The sequence below is a fragment of the Pleurodeles waltl genome, chromosome 4_1 (genome assembly GCF_031143425.1).
Source record: "Pleurodeles waltl isolate 20211129_DDA chromosome 4_1, aPleWal1.hap1.20221129, whole genome shotgun sequence".
Classification (NCBI taxonomy): Eukaryota; Metazoa; Chordata; class Amphibia; order Caudata; family Salamandridae; genus Pleurodeles; species Pleurodeles waltl.
The window spans coordinates 507916490-507937956 of record NC_090442.1 but is presented as its reverse complement, the minus strand read 5'-3'; the positions used below and the strand labels follow the sequence as shown (position 1 = coordinate 507937956).

The following is a 21467-nucleotide window of genomic DNA, read 5'->3' as shown; positions in this document are numbered from 1 at the left end:
ACAATGTGCTCTTTCTGTCTACATCATCTCTGGATCCCCACACTATGTTAGTGGGGACTCCAAAATAATAACCCCCCTACCACTATTCAGTATCTCTTTAAGCTCTCTCATGACTTGAACTTTAGTTTTAGAGCTTGGAGAAGTTATGTTTTATGGGCCTTGTTTGTAATATCATTGCAATAGGCCTGCTAGCCTTGAAAATGTTTAATGCACTATGCCGTCTAGGGGCTAAAAATATGGTTACACTGCATTACTTTCTCCCATCCTTTTTAGGTCGAACGTAGAGTTCAACGTGTTGTATACTTTTAAGTATATTTATACTGTGGGTTCCAGCCATTTCATTTGTTGGTTCCAGTGTCATTTAAAAATCCTTGCTTGCCTCTTTGTCCTATTTTTTCCTCTTTGGGAGCACCACAAACTACGGTATAATTACGCAGTATCCTGTTTATCTCTTCTGAAGGGGACTTTTTCCTTTCAGCATTGGCCTGTTTGTCTTACACTGTGGGCTTATAATCAGCCCCTCCTCCCCACCAGCTCCCTCTGCAACAGCAGTGGGGTGCTTTTCCAGGGACAGCTTGTTATCGCTCTTTCTCTTCTTTAAACATAAGTCTGTTTGCTGTGCATAGTTTATAAAGGTCACTGTAAAACACAAGTCCCGTCTTTTTTCTTTAATCTAGAATCCCTTGAGATGAGGACTCAAGGGCTTGTGGTTTACCGAGCCCTGCTGTAAACCGGGCTATAAAACTCATTTCTCTTACGGTATTGCCTTGAACCCAGTGAGTGCATCTGAGAGTCAGTGAAAGAAAGAAACAGGGGGGCTTTAAAAAGAATAGCCATAGCAGCTTCCCAGTTTTGGAGCAGCGGATGCCAGGCCCTGCTCGGTGCAGCATTCAGAGCCCCCTGTCTGAGGTACAGAGCCACAGCCTCCTTTGTCCCCCTTGTCCTTGGCACTGGCTGAAAGCGCTGGCTTTGTAGCAGGTGAGCACCCTGCGTCACCTCAGGAAATACTGAGCCATTGTCTTCATTAAGCAAGCTTTGCTTTAGCAACCAAATCCTAGAACCTAGAGCGAGGGCGCCTTTGTATTTTTAATGGACGAAGAATGAGAACCTGCGGTACTCTGCAAATATTCCCCTGAGAAGCAGCTTTGTTTCTCCTGGTTTTATTGCTCCTTTCCACAGAAGATTCATATTCAAATAGACCGAGGTTGTGAATCAGCCGCATGCGCATTCTCATGCACTCAGGAAAGGCTATTATTATGGCTAATTACAATGACTAACAAAATCCTAACAAGAGTGCTCAATCAGATTTCTGTTCGAGTGTGAAGTAACTAAGGCCAGCCAATGGAGATGTGATTTGGGTAATTACAAACAGTATAGCTGTTTGGGGAAAAAAGCTGAGTAAATCTGCTCACGACAAAATAAGGTCTAATTAATCACTTCGGGCCCAGAATTCTCCAGTTGATCAGCTTTTTAGTATTCGTTTAATAGACTGGCAAGGTCTGGGGCACGGATTTTTCCTTGCTGCCTGCGCATCCGGTTGGCTCGAAGAAATGCAACTTTGTCCTCCCAGTGTCGAACCTGCCTTTGTTGCCAGTTGTGCTGCAGCCTGTTCTCAAATGAGGCTGTTTAGCAAAACAATTGGTACTTGCTTTTGCTATTACCATTATCAGGGTATGGTCATTAGTATTTTTAAGTAGCATCCTGCAGTGAGTATTTCTCATGTTTGCCAATGTTATGTGAGCAAAATAGGAGTTTTCACGTTTTAAACCACTAATTGGCATAATAAGGTCATCAGGTAAATTACATCATCGGTCGGATGATGATATCTAATCAGTTACGTGCTATGGGAGCTGAATTAGAAGGGGACATGTATGGCTTATGTCAGAGTTGGCACCATGAGAAATAATTAAATAAGTGTGAGTGACCTTTGTGCACAGTTGCTGGGGTTAACTAACCCCCTACGAGAAGTTAATAATAGCGAAACGAGACAATTTCACCCACGTTTTGCACACTTTGGAAACTTTGTACCCAAAATGTGTTACGTAAAGAGACTTTCCCCTCTAACCCGTTTGCCGCAGACACCATGTGACACTTTTTGAGGCCTTGTCAGGGGTCATAAGCGCCATGTAAGGAAAATGTCACTTACCCAGTGTACATCTGTTCGTGGCATTAGTCGCTGCAGATTCACATGCTGTGCACAGTCCGCCATCTGGTGTTGGGCTCGGAGTGTTACAAGTTGTTTTTCTTCGAAGAAGTCTTTTCGAGTCACAAGACCGAGGGACTCCTCCCATTTCGACTCCATTGCGCATGGGCGTCGACTCCATCTTAGATTGTTTTGCCCGCAGAGGGTGAGGTAGGAGTTGTGTATGCTAGTAATAGTGCCCATGCAATGGAGTGAATGCGTATGTACATAATAAAGTTTTAAGTAATATATTTACAAATGTACAAATGTTTAAGATCTACTTCTAAACGGCTACGGGCTCCCGGGGAGGCGCATGTGAATCTGCAGCGACTAATGCCACGAACAGATGTACACTGGGTAAGTGACATTTTCCGTTCGATGGCATGTGTAGCTGCAGATACACATGCTGTGCATAGACTAGTAAGCAGTTATCTCCCCAAAAGCGGTGGTTCAGCCTGTAGGAGTTGAAGTAGTTTGAAATAATGTTCTTAATACAGCTTGACCTACTGTTGCTTGTTGTGCAGTTAGCACATCTACACAGTAGTGCTTGGTAAATGTATGAGGCGTAGACCATGTTGCTGCCTTACATATTTCGTTCATTGGAATATTTCCTAGAAAGGCCATGGTAGCACCTTTCTTTCTGGTTGAGTGTGCCTTTGTTGTAATAGGCAGTTCTCTTTTAGCTTTAAGATAGCAGGTTTGAATGCACTTAACTATCCATCTAGCATTGCATTGTTTTGAAATTGGATTTCCTGTATGAGGTTTTTGAAAGGCAATAAATAGTTGTTTTGTCTTTCGAATTAGTTTTGTTCTGTCAATGTAGTACATTAGTGCTATTTTGATGTCTAATGTATGTAGTGCTCTTTCGGCTACAGAATCTGGCTGTGGGAAGAACACTGGTAATTCTACCGTTTGATTTAAGTGGAACGGTGAGATTACTTTTGGTAAAAATTTAGGATTGGTCCATAGAACAACTTTATTTTTGTGTATTTGAATAAATGGTTCTTGAATGGTAAATGCTTGAATTTCACTCACTCTTCTTAGAGATGTGATGGCAATTAAAAATGCAACTTTCCACGTTAAGTATTGCATTTCACAAGAGTGCATGGGCTCAAAAGGTGGACCCATGAGTCGTGTTAGGACAATGTTGAGGTTCCATGAAGGAACTGGTGGTGTTCTTGGTGGTATAATTCTCTTTAGGCCTTCCATAAACGCCTTTATGACTGGTATCCTAAACAATGAAATTGAGTGCGTAATTTGTAGGTAAGCAGAAATTGCCGTAAGATGTATTTTAATGGAAGAGAAAGCTAGGTTAGATTTTTGCAAATGTAGTAAGTATCCTACTATTTCTTTTGCAGATGCGTGTAAAGGTTGAATTTGATTCTTATGGCAGTAATAAACAAATCTTTTCCACTTATTTGCATAGCAGTGTCTAGTGGTAGGTTTTCTAGCTTGTTTTAAGACCTCCATACATTCCTGTGTGAGGTCTAAGTGCCCGAATTCTAGGATTTCAGGAGCCAAATTGCTAGATTCAACGATGCTGGATTTGGATGTCTGATCTGTTGTTTGTGTTGTGTTAACAGATCTGGTCTGTTGGGTAGTTTGACATGAGGTACTACTGAAAGGTCTAGTAGTGTTGTGTACCAAGGTTGCCTTGCCCATGTTGGTGCTATTAGTATGAGTTTGAGTTTGTTTTGACTCAACCTGTTTACTAGATATGGAAGGAGAGAGAGAGGGGGAAAAGCGTACGCAAATATCCCTGACCAGTTCATCCATAGAGCATTGCCTTGGGATTGATCTTGTGGGTACCTGGATGCGAAGTTTTGGCATTTTGAGTTTTACTTTGTTGCAAATAGATCTATTTGAGGTGTTCCCCAAATTTGAAAGTAATTGTTTAGTATTTGGGGGTGAATTTCCCATTCGTGGGTTTGTTGGTGATCTCGAGAGAGATTGTCTGCCAACTGGTTCTGAATCCCTGGAATAAATTGTGCTATTAGGCGAATGTGGTTGTGAATCGCCCAATGCCATATTTTTTGTGTTAGGAGGCACAACTGTGTCGAGTGTGTCCCTCCTTGTTTGTTTAGATAATACATTGTTGTCATGTTGTCTGTTTTGACAAGAATGTATTTTTGGGTTATTATGGGTTGTAATGCTTTCAGCGCTAGAAATACTGCTAACAGTTCTAAGTGATTTATGTGAAACTGCCTCTGATGTATGTCCCATTGTCCTTGGATGCTGTGTTGATTGAGGTGTGCTCCCCACCCTGTCATGGAAGCATCCGTCGTTATGACGTATTGTGGCACTGGGTCTTGGAAAGGCCGCCCTCGGTTTAAATTTGTACTGTTCCACCATAGAAGCGAGATGTATGTTTGGCGGTCTATCAACACCAGATCTAGAAGTTGACCCTGTGCTTGTGACCATTGCTAGGCACTGTTGTAAGGGCCGCATGTGCAATCTTGCGTTTGGGACAATGGCTATGCATCAAGACATCATGCCTAGGAGTTTCATTACCATTTTGACTTGTATCTTTTGTGTTGGATACATGGCCTGTATTATCTTTTGAAATGTTTGAACCCTTTGTGGACTTGGAGTGGCAATCCCTTTTGCTGTGTTGATTGTCGCTCCTAAGTATTGCTGTGTTTGACACGGCAAAAGGTGTGACTTCGCGTAGTTGATGGAGAAACCTAGCCTGTGAAGGGTTTCTATGACATACTTTGTGTGCTGTGAACACTGTCTTAGCGTGTTGGTTTTGATTAACCAGTCGTCTAAGTATGGGAACACATGTATTTGCTGCCTTCTGATATGTGCAGCTACTACTGCCAGGCATTTTGTAAAAACTCTTGGCGCAGTTGTTATTCCGAATGGCAACACTTTGAATTGGTAATGTATTCCTTGGAAGACAAACCTTAGGTATTTCCTGTGTGAAGGATGCATTGGTATATGGAAATACGCATATTTTAGGTCTAATGTTGTTATGTAATCTTGCTGTTTGAGCAGTGGGATTACGTCTTGTAACGTGACCATGTGAAAGTGGTCTGATTTGATGTAGGTATTTAGTGTTCTGAGATCTAGTATTGGTCTCAGAGTTTTGTCCTTTTTGGGTATTAGAAAGTACAGTGAGTAAACTCCTGTGTTTTTTTGTAGATTTGGTACTAATTCTATTGCGTCCTTTTGTAGCAATGCTTGAACTTCTAGTCCTAGAAGATCTATATGTTGTTTTGACATATTGTGTGTTTTCGGTGGGACGTTTGGAGGGAATTGGAGAAATTCTATGCAATAACCATGCTGGATAATTGCTAAGACCCAAGTGTCTGTTGTTATTTCCTCCCAAAGTTTGTAAAATTGGCTTAGTCTTCCCCCAACAGGTGTTATGTGATGGGGTTGTGTGACTTGTGAGTCACTGTTTATTTTGAGGAGCTTTGGGGCCTTGGAATTTTCCTCGATTTCTTTGGAATTGGCCCCCTCTATATTGCCCCCGAAAACCTCCCCTCTGATATTGACCCTGGTAAGTAGGCCTTGTTTGTGAGGTTGTGGTTTCTGTGGGTTGACCTCGAAAACCCTCCCCTAAAAGGTGTTTTTCGAAATGTGCCTCTGCTCTGCGGGGAGCAGAGTTCGCCCATGGCTTTGGCTGTATCAGTGTCTTTTTTGAGTTTCTCAATGGCAGTGTCCACCTCCGGCCCAAACAATTGCTGTTCATTAAATGGCATATTGAGCACAGCTTGTTGGATTTCCGGCTTGAACCCTGAAGTGCGCAGCCATGCGTGCCTTTGTATCGTGATTGCAGTGTTTATTGTCCTTGCAGCTGTATCTGCTGCATCCATGGAAGACCGTATCTGATTATTTGAGATACTTTGTCCCTCTTCTACCACCCGTTGCGCTCTTTTTTGGAACTCCTTGGGTAAGTGTTTGATGAAATGTTGCATTTCATCCCAATGAGCTCTGTCGTATCTTGCCAAAAGTGCTTGTGAATTGGCAATACGCCATTGATTTGCTGCTTGTGCTGCAACCCTTTTTCCTGCAGCATCAAATTTGCGGCTCTCTTTGTCTGGAGGTGGTGCGTCTCCTGAGATATGAGAGTTGGCTCTCTTACGAGCTGCCCCGACAACTACTGAGTCTGGTGTTAGTTGTGTTGTAATATAGATTGGATCTGTTGGCTGTGGCTTGTACTTTTTCTCCACCCTTGGAGTTATGGCTCTGCCTTTAACTGGATCCTGAAATATTTGTTTTGAATGTCTTAGCATTCCTGGGAGCATGGGAAGGCTTTGGTACTGGCTATGGGTGGAGGATAGGGTGTTAAACAGAAAGTCATCCTCAATTGGTTCAGAATGTATGGTGACGTTGTGAAATTCGGCTGCCCTTGCGACCACCTGTGTGTAGGATGTACTGTCCTCAGGTGGTGACGGTTTTGTGGGATAGGAGTCTGGGCTGTTGTCAGACACTGGAGCATCGGAAAGGTCCCATGCATCGGGATCATCCTGACTCATTGTAGTATGAGCTGGTGAGTGCAACAGTGGTGGAGTTGTTGCTGGTGATGCATGTATTGATGGTGGTGGAGACGGTGGTGGGGTTGTTTTCCTAGCCACTTTTGCCTGTGGTTGCTTGTCCTTTTGTTGAAAGGCAAGTTTCCTTTTTATTTTGATTGGGGGAAGAGTGGTTATCTTCCCTGTGTCCTCATGAATATGAAGCCTTCTTTGCGTGTAGTCAGGCTCTACAGCTTGAAGCTCCTCTCCAAATCTATGTAATTGGGAGGTTAATCCTTGTTCCTCTGTATAGGAACTAGTTTTCAGCTCCGAGGCTGGATGTTTCGGAACCGAAACCTTTTCGGAAGTCTTTTTAGGCTCCGAAGAAACCTTCTTTGTTTTCGGCGTGGTGCAGAAATTCTTCGGTGCCGCTGTCTCTGTGCCGAATTTTCTCGGAGCCGCTGTCTCGGCTCCGAGGTTGCTGTGTGGCGGTATCTCGACCGGAGTCGGATGACCTCGACACCAGCATGCCCTTTTTCGGTGCTTTGGATCGGTCACCTAGTTTTCGGGTTAAGCCATGGCCTGTTGGCGGTGGCGTCCCCTGGGCTTTTGTGGACTTCTCATGAGTCTTGATTTTCGACGTCTTACTCACGGTTTGGGGTGTTTCTTCGGCGTCGAGTTCTTCAGAATCCGACTCGTGGACGGAGAAAGCTTCTTCTTCCTCCTCGAAGCGTTCTTGACCTGTCGGCGTGGACGCCATTTGTAGTCTCCTGGCTCTTCGGTCTCTCAGCGTCTTCCTCGACCGAAACGCTCGACAGGCTTCACAAGTATCCTCCTTGTGCTCGGGGGACAAGCACAAGTTACAGACCAGATGCTGATCCGTATACGGATACTTATTATGGCATTTTGGGAAGAAGCGGAATGGGGTCCGTTCCATCAGCCTTGAAGTCGCACGTGGCCGGGCCGACCAGGCCCCGACGGGGGATCGAAAAAACCCCGAAGGGCCACCGGAGCTCTTCAAAATTCGGTGTCGATTTGTTCTAACTAACCCGATACCGAATGCAAACAATACCGACGATTTTTTTCCGAGATTCTAACTAACTTTCCGACCCGAAACACGGAGCGAAAAGGAACACGTCCGAACCCGGTGGCGGAAAAAAAACAATCTAAGATGGAGTCGACGCCCATGCGCAATGGAGTCGAAATGGGAGGAGTCCCTCGGTCTCGTGACTCGAAAAGACTTCTTCGAAGAAAAACAACTTGTAACACTCCAAGCCCAACACCAGATGGTGGACTGTGCACAGCATGTGTATCTGCAGCTACACATGCCATCGAACATATAATTACAAAGCGGGCACTTGAATTAATAGTGCTTCTCGGGATAATCAATCAACAAATTTATTAAGTGCGCTACTCACCCGGTAGGGTCTCAAGGCGCTGTGGAGGGGGCGGGGTGGAGAGGAGAAAAAAGAAAGGGGGGGTAATGCCGATTTACTGTTCAAAAAGCCATGTCTTGATGTGTTTCCTGAAGGTCAGGAGGTCCTGGCTCTTGCGTAGGTTGGTGAGGAGGGAGTTCCAGGTCTTGGAGGCAAGGTAGGAGAAGGATCTACCTCCAGAGGTGGTGTGAAGGATGCGGGGGACTGTGGTGAGGGCGAGGTCAGCCGATCGGAGGAGAGGAGACGAGTGGGTGTGTGGATTTTCACTCTTTCGTTGAGGTAGACTGGTCCAGTGTTGTGGAGGGATTTGTGGGCGTGGATGAGGATCTTGAAAGTGATCCTTTTGCTGATGGGTAGCCAGTGAAGGAGTCTGAGGTGGGCAGAGATGTGTTTGTGGCATGGGAGGTACAGGATGAGCCGTGCAGCTGCGTTCTGGATCCGCTGGAGTTTCTGTTGAAGCTTGACTGTGGTACCAAGGTAGAGGGCGTTTCGGTAGTCTAGTTTGCTGCTGATGAGTGCATGGGTGACGGTTTTCCTGGTTTCTATGGGGATCCATTTCAAGGTTTTACGCAGCATGCGGAGGGTGTTGAAACAGGGGGAGGTTATAGAGTTGATTTGCTGGGTCATGGAGAGCAAGGAGTCTACGATGATGCCGAGATTGTGTGCGTGGGTGGAGGGTTTTGGGGGTGGTCCTAGGGCGGTGGGCCACCAGGAGTCGTCCCATACTGTCCTGTTGGGGCCGATGATGATGATGATTTCGGTTTTGTTGGCGTTGAGTTTGAGGTGGCTTGCTGTCATCCATTTGGCGGTGGCGAGGAGTCCGGCGTGGAGGTTTGTCTTGGCAGTGGTGGGGTTCCTGGTGAGGGAGATGACGAGCTAGGTGTTGTCCGAGTAGGATATGATGGTGATTCCATGGGGGCAGAGGATATTGGCGAGCGGGCCATGTAAACGTTGAAGAGGGTAGGGCTGAGGGAGGACCTTTGGGGGACCCCGCAGATGATGGGGACTGGAAGGTAGGGAGGCAAACTTTCTGGGTTCTTTCAGCGAGGAAGGAGTCGAGCCAGTCCAGGGCCTTGTGTTGGATTCCTGCGTCGAAGAGGTGTGTTCTGAGGATTTGGTGGCAGACAGTCAAAGGCTGCGGAGAGGTCCAGGAGGATGAGTGCGACGGTCTCTCCCTTGTCAACTCTGGCTCTGATGTTGTCAGTGCAGGCGATGAGGGCGGCCACAGTGCTGTGGTTCTTGCGGAATCCAGACTGGGAGGCGTTGAGTGTGTTGTTTTCCTGTAGGAAGTGAGACAGGCGGGTGTTCACTAGCTTCTCAGCGACCTTGGCGGGGAAAGGGAGAAGAGAAATGGGGTGGTAGTTCGTGAGGTCGTTTGGGTCTGCTTTGTTTTTGTTTTTAAGGAGTGCGGTTACTTTGGCATGCTTCCAGGAGTCCGGGAAGGTGGCAGTGTCGAAGGAGCTGTTGATTACGGAGCGGAGCTGGGGAGCGATGATTGGGCTGGCCCTGTTGAAGATGTCCGTGGGGGAGCCCGAGTGGATGGAGTTCATGGTTGTTTTGGTTTCTTCATCGTTGGTAGGGGCCCAGGTGTGCAGTAGGTTGGAGTGAGGGGGTGCTGTGTTGTAGGTTGTGTCTGTGGTGGTGATGGTGGGTGCAGGTGGTGTAAAGCTGTTGTGTACGTCTAGAATTTTGAGGTGGAAGTGGTTGGAGAGGGAGTTGCATAGTTTTTGTGTGCGAGTGGGGTCGGTGTTGCAGGATTTGGGTTTGGTGAGCTCTCTCGTGACTGTAAAGAGTTCCTTGCTGTTATGTGAGTTACTATCTATGCGTTCTTTGTAGTAAGCCCTTTTGGTGGTTCTAATGAGTTGGTGATGTTTGCGTATGGTGGTTTTGAGGGTGGAGAAGTTGGTTGTGGAGGGTTCTTGTCACCAAGCTTTCTCGGTCTTGCGGCATTCACGCTTGGTTTGAAGTTCAGTGGTGAACCAGGGGGCGGTCTTGATGTTGCGGGTGGTGGTGTTACTTTTCAGAAGGGTGAGAGAGTCTGCGCAGGTTGTGATCCATTGTGTGAGGTTGTGGGCGGCAACGTTGGGGTCGTTTGGGGGGGGATGGGGCAGTGGTGTTTTGTGAAGGAGAAGTGGACGCAGTGGTGGTCGGTCCAGTAGAGTTCGGTGGTGTGTGTGAATGTTATGTGGTTGCTGGAGGTGAAAATTGCATCTAGCGTGTGTCCTGCTGTGTGTGGGTGAGGTGACCAGTTGTTTGAGCCTTAGGTTTGTGAGGTTGTCTGGCAGGATAATGACCAATACCATTTCGCCCTACAAGTGTAACATCTCGATATTTTTGGCGGAATTCATGATTTTCTTTAAAAAAAAGTCATACTTTAATACCATGTCACTTTATCTGCTAACGTACATCTTGCTGTCAGTTAGCAAAGCCAACAGCCAGTGAGCTGTGCTTTTCAGAACACTGCATTGATGTCAGCAACTTCCTGGCTGCTAAGCGCTCTGTTGAGCCTCCCGGTTACAGTTTTGCATCAGAGGTATTATTTCAGAGGTCTCCAACCTTTTCTGTAATAAGAGCTACTTATGTTCAATGAACCTAGTCCTGAGCTACTAATACTGGAGTTGTGACAGTCATTATATAAGGCAAAATTACACTGATCACCAAAATATGCTGCATAACTTGCATAGATCACCTCTGTGCATCAGGCATGGTTGCCAGTAGTAACAAAAAATGATTTGCCAAAGTTGAATGCGTCTACGTGGGTGTATATAACAGCCATAGTGACAATACCCCTAGCACAAAGTTAATGATATTAGTAATAGTTCTCCCCAACACTGCATGATTTATCACTTGCATATACATTTAAATATAGTTGCGAAATTAAACCATTTTTCCCCAAACATTAGCTTATGAGTTCTGCAAATACACATATTTTAGTCTTGAACACCCTCTTTTCAGTTTTGGTATACATACATAATTTCAATCAAACACTCCCAAAATGTCGGTCTTGTTGTGCCCTCTCTACTGCAGACATACACTACACTCCAAACCAAAACACATTGGTAAAAGACATTGTAATTTACAACACCAATACCTTTAACTCACACAAATGCGAAACCTACTGCATTGCAAATGCTTGTTTCATGTGGTTATGCTATCTAAGGGCTTATGTATGATTACATGACCATGTTCTTTCAAATGCTATTTTTATTGTGGTGTTATCTAGGGGCTGTACTGAGCATTGCAGTCAACATACTAGAATATCTGCGGCATGAAAACTCACCATAATGCTCTGCAGGGCATTACTTTTACAAACCGTTTTTGCTCATAACTCAGCCTGTGGTGGTCCTAGGACAATAGGGCGACATTCAAAATGCTCTGTCTACATCATCTCTGGGTCCCTACACTAGGTTAGCGAGTATCCGGAAAATAATGACCCCTTCCACCATTCAGTGTCTTTTAAGCTTTCTCATGGCTAGAACCTTTGTTTTATGGTTGGGAGAAGTTTTGTTTTAAAGTCCATGTTATAATATTGTGGTAGGCCTGCTAGCCCTAAAAACACTCTAGGGGCTAAGTATATGGTTACACTGCATTACATTCCCCCGTTTCTTCATGGGATGATGCCATCTACGGGCTAACAATATGGTTACATGACCATGTTTCTTACAAATTATATTTGTGTTGTGGTGCCCTCTAGTGGCGGTTTTGAGCATTACTGTCTAATGTCAAAAGTATATTTTTGATAAAGGTTTATATATATGATTGTATATGTTTTAATAATCTCTCCTTATTACAATTATGACCATGATTCAGGCCAATTTAACATTCTTATTACATTATGACTGTTTGAACACCCTTGATATGTTTGGGTGACCCTTCTAGTTTATTTATCCTCTGTTGCGGCCTGGTGTCTTTTGGGGGGAATTATGTTAGCCAGCCAGCAACTCTGATGGTGGGATGGTGAAAGTGGTATTCTATTGGAATTAGCATGGCAGAATTGAATTAGGATGCTATACGTCAACATTTTCATTTTTTGCTGCAGATAGAGGAAGAAGGTAAATGGAAATGCTTTATTTCCTCTGCAATTATATGGCAGGAAAAGACGAAATTATGAGGCAGGGTTGACCAATTTATGTGGCAAGAAAAGTCCAGTTATGAATTCACACTGCCAATAGCTCTAACTCAAGCAGATGGGAGACCTATTGTATTGCAAATGCTTGTTTTAACGTTTTGTAAAGTCTCAGAAATGTCCTTTGTTGTCCACTGCAGCATTCAATATAATGTAGGTAGCAAGTGATCAAACGGAGACCGTGTCACAAATCATTGGAGGCTTCAGACTATATAGGGATGACTCATTTTAGTCTCACTCAACTCCTGAGAAAGGCATTGAGAATAACAATTTGCAATTTTCAGATCCAACACTAGATGGCAGTAGGGTGCACAACATATGACGCAACAGGTGCAAACCAGAATATTCAAGTCCGCTGAAGGAGCTCTGCACGAGGGAAAAATTAAAGAGAGCCATGTATCAACCCCCATCTCAGTGGCGTAACAAAGGCTCCCCACAACCTCTGCGGTGCGGGAGGGGCCTCTGTGCTCCAGGAGGCACCCTGAGCACAGTACCCTGGCTCCAGAGCGCCTCAGTGAGCCTGTAGGGGGCCCCTCCATGTTCTTTGCAGGGGGGCGGGGCAGGTTTTGCTACGCTACTGCCCAAACTACTTAAATTCCTGTAAGGAAGAACACGGAATAATAGAAATGATTTCACTTCTATTTCCACTAAACCTCATCAGGTGAACTGACGTCAAAAGGCATATAAGAATCCCTCCTCTAAAGGAAACAGAACAGTGTTCAAACTGAGGGTCTTGTCTCTAAAGCTTCTCTCCAGCTGGAACTGCTGACCTTTGCGCATCCTTGTTGTGTAGCAGTTGTTGCTGCCACTTTGAGACAGCTTGTTAACTAAAGGAACTAATTATTCCATTGCACCCTTTTCAGTCATGTTCAAAATGTCCACTGATTGCCTCTTTAGTAGAGGGAAAGGAATTAATAGGTGAAGGATCCTTCAAAATTGGTACCAACCTAGGTAAGAGCTGGCAAGACACTTCAAATACAAACTGAAATCTAGCAGATTCAGTTAGCAGATTCAGTACGCCACAAGCACAATCCACTAATTAAAAATGAAGACAAACTCAGAAACCCAGAAATGTGAACAAAGATACTGCCATGAAAGAGCGGGCTGGGAGTGAGCTAAAATCTGAGTAACTGATCCATGATTAAAACTAGTCTTGCTCTTTTCAGTATTTTGGATAAGTTTTAAAAAAGTGATGAATTTAGAAAGGTTAAAAAAGCTCATGCAGAAAATGTAAATGAAACGGATTTGAAGTTATTGGTGCATATTTAAAACGTTTAACATAAAATTAAATATACCTTTTACGAGGGTATGTTTATCAGTGGGAGAAGATCTTGCAAGGACACGGAGTTTAGGCCAGATCTTGTCTATACGTTCTTGTTCAATCTGTAAATAAGATTTAAACGTCAAAACATTGCCCATTATCCCTTTAAAATACAAATGTTAATAATAAAAAAGGGTAGGGAGTAAATGAATGTACCTCTCCTTTTTCATTTCGTATCCGTCTGTTAAATTCTTTGCCCTCAACACACAAGAACTCCTCCCCAGGATGCAGTATTCCACACTTTGTAGCAATTGCACGAGCAGTGTTGATGTTATCACCAGTGACCATTCGTACAGTAATACCAGCACGCTGGCATTTTCGTATTGCATCTGGTACCTGTTTAACAAAAACAGCTGATTATTTGATTTTCACAGACATCCAAGCATAGGTCACAGGGAAAGAGGTTACTTGATTTTAGATTTCCTCATTCAGAACAGTCTGGTACACAACAAGTTGCAAACTCATCAGATGCCTTGGCAGCACACAAAATGACCCGAAAACTGATCAACCCAAAAGCTTCAAGCAGCACTAGCCCATTTACTCTCTGGGAGTCTGGATAACTAAAGAATGCTGACTTGTGTAGAACTCATTGTTGAGTAACTATTTATAAACCTTTTGGTCTGGAGATAACAAACTTCACGATACACATTGCCAAGCAGAAGCAAATTCGGAAGAAGACTGCCCAGCAGCAAGCTTAGGGCAAGAGAATCACATCGGATTGCTACTTCCGGGAATGCAACTGATCGCACACCACACGGAAGAAATGTATTGTTCTTTGGCAGCGGATTTTCATGGATCTCGAAGTACATAGGTGATGAAGATGCTATCCAGGTTGCAAAAAGACACCTTCGTGTCAATAAACTTGCCTTTTCTTCTAATGACACCAAGTTCCGTAACTTTATGGTGGATTATTTGCAGAGCTGCAAGACAACAAAAATACTGTGGCAAAAGCAAACTGTAACCGTGCCATGGAGCAGCGATGTCCGGGTAGATGGTTTTGAATCAATAATGGTCACAACAAAGGAAAAGTAGAGTGCCTCCTAACATGAACTCCTGTATATTAGACCTCTGAACCTGCAGCTGGCAAATTCAATTAAACGGCCCAGCATTTGCTGGATGTGTCAGGTTTTCCAATATGTTCGCATGATTAAGGAAGACCCCTATAGAAAATATGCCTTCATACCTCAATCCGAAGCCAACAACAGGCAGTCAGAACCATATCATAAAAGATCCAGTATACTATGTACAGCCCTGCCAAGTGCCACGCACCGCGCATTAGAATAACGCATTTTCGCTCATTTCCCCTTATTATCGCAGTGCTGAAATTTTCACGCAAAAGAACAGTACCCTGAAGAGTGGAAAAACCTTCTAGTTCCACTTTCTCACTTTGCTAGTTGAGCTCCGAGTAGCATTTATCAAAGGCCACAAGGTGGTGCAAGTGTACAACGGAAGTTATAGGATTCTCGCTATATTACGTATTTATATGGTTGCCTCGTCTTCATCGCTTGATTTTGCTTGCGAGAAAATGTCACTCAGAGTCGTTGAAATGTCACTCACAATAACACTGAAATTATGAAAATGTCACACACAGCAATATGAAACCTTGGCAGCTATATCTGTATAGATGTCAGTCGACCTAAACATACAGACAAACTGAGCAGCAGAATTATGAAACCATTACGAAACAAAGCTAAAGAAAACAGGCTGAAGAGGATGAAATACTGTGCAATGTCATCCAACTGTAGGAAAAACGTTCTCCGGTTTTTATGCTTGTCTAGCTACAAATAAGTCTTATAAGTTTCTGAAGGATAACACTAAAGAGCGGTGAAAACTAATGGTGGTGAACATAAAAGCAACACTATAAGGATTGGACAAAAGCTCAGCTGGATGGGGATGACGCGAGTTAAAAATAGTGAAGCCTCGTATTCAATAATTCTGCCTCCAGTTATGCTGAAGGGCATATGTTTGTTGGTCCTTCACAGAGCTTTCTATACCGGTTTCATAAAGGGAGGCCTTATATCCTAAAATATGAAATCTGTGATAGAGTCAAGACTGATGGGCTGCCCCCATGGTTACTGGGTGTGGTTTAAAGCACTCACCCCCAAAGACTAGTTGGTTTATAAGAATCCTTTATAAAGAGTTATTAGCCAGTTAAACTGATCTACACACTTTCTGAATCAACTCTCAAAGGGGGAAAAAACCCAGGCAAGGGTAGACATCAAATGTTATTTGAGGACTGATAAAACAAACAATGTGTAATTTTTGTTTCAAAGACATACAAAATATACTGTCACATGGCCTTTACATTTCTTGTAAATATGGCTCTTTGAAGAATATCTGATGCAGAAAGCACTCCTCTGCTATAAATGAAACCCTCCCGATTGATCTCGGTAAGATTTTTGATTCCCCCTCCCAGAGTCATAACTAAATCTTCCTTACTCAAGACTTAAAAATCTGATGCTAGCTTAAGTGTCAGGTCTGGTATTTAAGGACATCTCAATAGCCACAATCCTTCTGTAGCAAAGACTAGCATACATTTTGGTCTCATCATCACACATTTTGACATCTTGTAACAATGTCAATCCAGGTTTGCCAGAGCTGCTGCATTCACATTAGAATCTTGGCTGGAAACAGAGAAATCTTGCCTCCCTTCATATAGCAGTAGACATGCATGCTTTCAGAAAATGTTCAATGTACATCATCCCATACGAGGAAAGTCTTACAGTCCCACCTCCCTGGTATAGCTCGTGATTATGATCATCTGTCACCTAGTAACGTTGTTTGGATGGGACTGTTAAACTGAGACTGAGGAACAGTAACTTTATGAACTAAGCTGCATATTAACAGTGAGAACATTTGAGAAAACTCCTCCAGAGCCTAACCCTATTAATTCCACAGATGGGTTGAGATGGTAATAGTCAGAACCTTAGACACTCAGTGAGGAAGGAGCAACCAATGGGAAGGTAAAGGGTGAACATGCCCCATCGATACAGTTCAGCATTTAGAAACGATATTATTGTTACATATTGAACTGTACATTATTTAGTTTTGCTGTAAGATTAACAAGTACTTGCTTTTTTCACAATGACTACTGGGCTGGACATGATTTTTATGCATCTTCTTGCTGATTGCTGAGCTCAGAGCTCTTGCTCCCCAAACTACTTCCCTGAGTAGCCTGTGACTTCAACTTCACTATCCTGAGAAACAAGTGGGGCAAGGGTTGCGCTGGCTCCATTTGTAGAACCATAGTAGAACAAAACTCAAGACGCCAGTGGGAAACTACCTTAACCACTACAGTGGGGCCCAGAAAACCCTGCAAACCGTGGTACACAGGCACTGAATAAAGTCCATTTTGAAAACTCCATCCAGGAAGTGGATTATCTTGGCTTGAATGACGTTGATACAGTTGGTTCCAGGACAGTGATTGAATTGGACAGACACTTTTAGGTACTAAGAATTTGCACTTCTTTAGTTTGAAACGAAATGTACCACCACCGCTGCAATACATTTATCGAGAGAGTGCCAGAACTTCTCAGTAGCAAATAGGTACTCTGGGATGCATATTATCTTCACTTCAAAATTTCAATTTCAAGCATGGTCTGAGGCCAAGACAAAGTAAACTATACCACTAATCAGACTATGCATTTAGATTCAGAACCCTGCTGAGACTCCTCCATAGGACCCAGAGGATGTGGTAATCCAGAAAAATAATCTTCTAATCTTGCCCTGGTGAACAATAGGAACAGCCAGGGCGAGGTGGGGCAACACCTTGGAGGGTATGCGATTTCAACCAGAAAACATAACCAGTAATAGCCCAATTGGACAACATGGTCCGTGTGGTGGAATTTCAGACCATAAGACTAAGGAAATCTACTAACAACGATGAGTAGTTGAAGGCTGAATATACAAAAAAAGAGCTGGAATGGTGTCCGCTATTCCAGATACGGATCCACAGATGATAACTATTTTCCAGCTGTAGAAAAAAAAAGTAACTGAGCATGGAGGTCCTCTAAGGACAAAGTTTTAAATGAGCTGGACACACAGGCAAACCTCCTGGCGGTGGGAGAGAAGAGTATGGAAAAAGTGATCTCAACTGAAAGGCGAAACGTTTTCTCACAAACTCCAAGTTGGGAGAGCCGGTGGCGTGGAGGCAGGGATGGTAGCTAAAGGCCTCGCAGAGCACTGTTGACAACATAAATGGGTATATTCGTACCAACCTGCACTAAACTGAATAGGTACAAGGTTTTCACTTCTATCGTTTTGGGTGCAATCGAATGACAAGAAAATGTCTCACCCAAATGCTTTATCTATAATAACCAGAGACTGCGAGGGGCAAAATCGATGCAAGATCAAAGCATGTTCAATATTCTTCCCAATAACAACATGTGAATGGAAAGAAGATTGTAAGGCATACAACAGAAAAACCATACGGTGGTGGCATGAAGGGCGCAGCACTATTACTGCGCAAGCGTTCAGTGATCTTGACAACTGCCTGGTACCTCAGACCTTTAAAAGAGTTCTGCCTAGCAATGCAAAAGAGCCAGAAGCAATCACCCTCCCGCATGTACATTTCCCTTGGACAATAGATAAAGAACTGGTTTCCAAAAGGCTAATTTGTCCATTCTTCCCCCATACTTTCCAGTGATTGTAAGCCACCTCATTCCGGCATTATTGGGGCACTGCCACTACTTTAACAGCCCGGTATTTCAGTGTATTGTCTGCCCTCACATCTCGTCTTAGCAGGGCAGGTTTGTGAACTTTTCACACTCTCAATTTCACATACTACTGCCCTTTTTCAACTTTATATGTACTTGATTTTAAAAGGCATACAACACTGAACCCGTTTGACAAACTTGATCTCATAATAGTATACAGCAACGACCTGCAGAGCTTTTTCTGAGATTTCTCTCTGAGCTTCTACTAGCCTTAGTTCGAGGTCTCTCAGTACAGCCAATGTCCACCCATGGCCCCATTTTCACCTTGCCCTCTTTTCTCTATGAGGAAAACTTTAATTGGCACAGACTAGGTAAAATCTAGACCCCAACCACTTTTTCCTTACAACGGCTCTAGTCACCATCCTGAATTTTCCTTCAGTTTTGTGTCAAGAAGGTAAGGCCTTCCTAAGAATTCACACCTCCAGATCTGCCACTTCCTCAGAACTGGGGTACACTTCAATTTCTTAACTGGGGGAACATGAACTGCTTTTCAGCTTTCTCAGGAGCAAATGACCATCCCAACTCCCGAATACTCTAGATGCTAGGATGTTAACAGTGATGTTCGTTTTTCGGATGGCCAGAGGACTAGGACGTAACTGTAAAGTCTTTACAGGGTAAGTAACATTAACATGGATGCTTTCATGAAATCTAGAGCCTTCCACCTAGCTACATTCTTAGATTTTAAGACATTGACATTAACTATTTTAACAAGGGCTAAGAGTGCCATCAATTTATTTTCATACTAAGTTGCTGGTGCTAATCTGAGGCTGTGCATGGTCCACTGTCTCCGGTTTTATGAAAAGGAAAAGCAATAGATGCCATGGTTTGGATGGCCAGCATTTGCTTGCTATTAAGAAAATACATATACTGAGCTGGTGTTGTCCTCTATGTTCGCATGATGGCCTTGAAGATAATGCAAGTCAGCAAATGATATGTCAGATTTTGCAGCATTCCCACCCCCCCAATTTATCAGAGGGGTCATGGATTTTCTCAAAAGGTTTTATTTCATGTGCCAGAAAGATGCATATTTTGAAGGTTGCAATTTACCCAGTTACTTACATATATTTACTTGAAATCTGTTAATTAGATGGCTTTGTTGTGGCTTAATGAGATTTAAACAAACGTAAGAATCTCCAAATCTCAACATAAATAACCCTTTGTATAGATATGTAAAGAAAAGTCTGAATTATTTTCAATACATGGGGATGAGTATCAATTATGCAGGATTTAATGAGCCTGTGGAACTCTTCTGATCCATACACTAATGCACATTTCTTTCATTCAATTATGTGTTTTTCAGTCACAGCTGACCAGAATGCTAATGAATGGTGTCTGCTGGTGTCCGGAGACCATTGAAGCCTTGGAAACAAAGACTTAGCAACATATTAGAACCGCAGTTTAGCCCAGTTGAACCTGAAGATGTGATAAATGAAGTATGTCTGCGCGATTTAATTTGCTTCAAACGTGTCAGATTTGGAAACTTCATCTAAGGGTAGAGGCACATGAATAAACAAAAAGATGGATACACATTAGTAATGGGTGAAAATTAGTTTGGCTTTAGAAGATAATAGCGCAGATGGAAGCATATGCCAAAAGAGGCGCTGAATATTTAAACTGGTGCACAACGCAACCACTCACCAACAGCATGCTGGTGCGGCTGCTACAAGCAAAGCTCAGGCGGCAGATCATCACAGGGATGTCAGGGTCTAGATTCTGGCGGGACAAAATGTTGATCTGGTGCAAACAATCGGGTAGGTAGAAAATTATGTCCTACCTTTGGTTGGATGAGTATGTGACTGTAAACAAACTCTGGATTTCACAGGGTCCAAGATATTTATTAAAGTTAGTGCTGCTGGTGTATGCTGGTTTTCAGGGGCGTTAGACAAGACTAATAGTTGCAACTCATGTAGGAGGCCTAAATGCAAGCAGATAGGCAAACACCCAAAGGGCAGAATCACAGACTATTGATTGAACTTTGCACTGAACGTTACACACCTCATGCCTATAAAACGTATGGACTTGTAGTAACTAAGTAACTGACGAAAGGAATCTGAGGTGCAGTTTGTTTCCCCAACTTGTTTTAGTAGGTCTGTTGAAACGGGTGGCCAGAAGATAACTTCTGCTTTATCTGGGTCTTTTTTCCTTTTTTTTTTTTTTAATATCACACCTTGAGCCCTAATCACAACCCGTCAGCAGGAAATCAACCAGTCCTGTGCATAGATCGAAGCAAAAGAAACCAAAAGAGCATCAGCACTCATTTTCAGTTCACAACTCCCCACTTCCCCGAACAACAGACTAAAAAGGAGGAAATCATGCACACGGAGGGACTAGGGGCACGCATTCAAAAGATTAAGAAGAGTTCTCATTAGGAATGACCTCGTCTTGTATTATGGGAAGGCAGTACTTCATGAAGGAGTAACTGCTGAAGCCGAAGAACTCTGACAGTGCGACTCCCGCATAAAATCCTCCAAAATTTCTCAGCAAGCAGAAGGGTCGGTATGAGTGTTTTTCAGTCAAAATGCCTCCACACTTCTACGCTGTAAACCCCTATTTTTCATCTAATGCTCCCAAATCTTTGCGTTTTTTTCAGAACTCTAAAAGATAAACGTGATCAACTCTGGGGCAATCATTTACTTTGTTAATGCTCAATTTACTCAAACCATGAACTTTCTCTTGGTTGGAAAGGCTTAACATAAAATGCACAGCCTTCAGACCAGTGTGCACAAAAGCAGCCCATCAGTGCAGGAAACCTGCAAGGTGAACCTTCGAACTGCACAAACTGTCTACAAGCAAAATGCAGACAAACACAGGGAAGAGGCCTATGCAGGATGGGTGTCAGTCCCATACCACCCAGTCCCATACAAAATGTGTTCATGGACCCTTCTCAGCACTGGTGGAATCTGCAGTGTTTCACTTACTGTTGCAGTCCATCAAGGACGTGCATCCTATTTAAAAAGCTATTTCGACAGCTACCCCCTAGATCACTTCCCAATCAATGATCAAGCCGGGTAATAAAAATTTAAAAAAGGCATTAAGCAGATATTGGATGAAAGCAAAGTGTGGTTTTTGTTGGATTGGCACAGCTCTTGTGTGGAAAAGCACTGGTGGGATTGGGTTCTTGCTCCACGTTTTGAGACCAAATCCCATCACCAAATTCCCATTAAGCCACTGGGAGCGGCGGCTTGGTTAAAGCATGGTTTGGTCAGAGTTTGCCTCTGACCTGTCAT

General features: G+C 43.5%; 1 protein-coding gene across 12 annotated transcripts in view; it reads right to left on the bottom strand.

The window, feature by feature from the left end:
- The window catches only part of ATP2B1 (ATPase plasma membrane Ca2+ transporting 1), a 432225-nt gene that overhangs the window by 129322 nt on the left and 281436 nt on the right, over nucleotides 1-21467 (bottom strand). For all 12 annotated transcript variants that reach the window (XM_069228813.1, XM_069228808.1, XM_069228806.1 and 9 more), the window contains 2 exons: nucleotides 13682-13861; nucleotides 13500-13587 (listed from right to left, as the gene is read on the bottom strand). In XM_069228813.1, the coding sequence (XP_069084914.1) occupies nucleotides 13500-13587; nucleotides 13682-13861 (268 nt within the window). The remainder of the gene's footprint in view (nucleotides 1-13499; nucleotides 13588-13681; nucleotides 13862-21467) is intronic.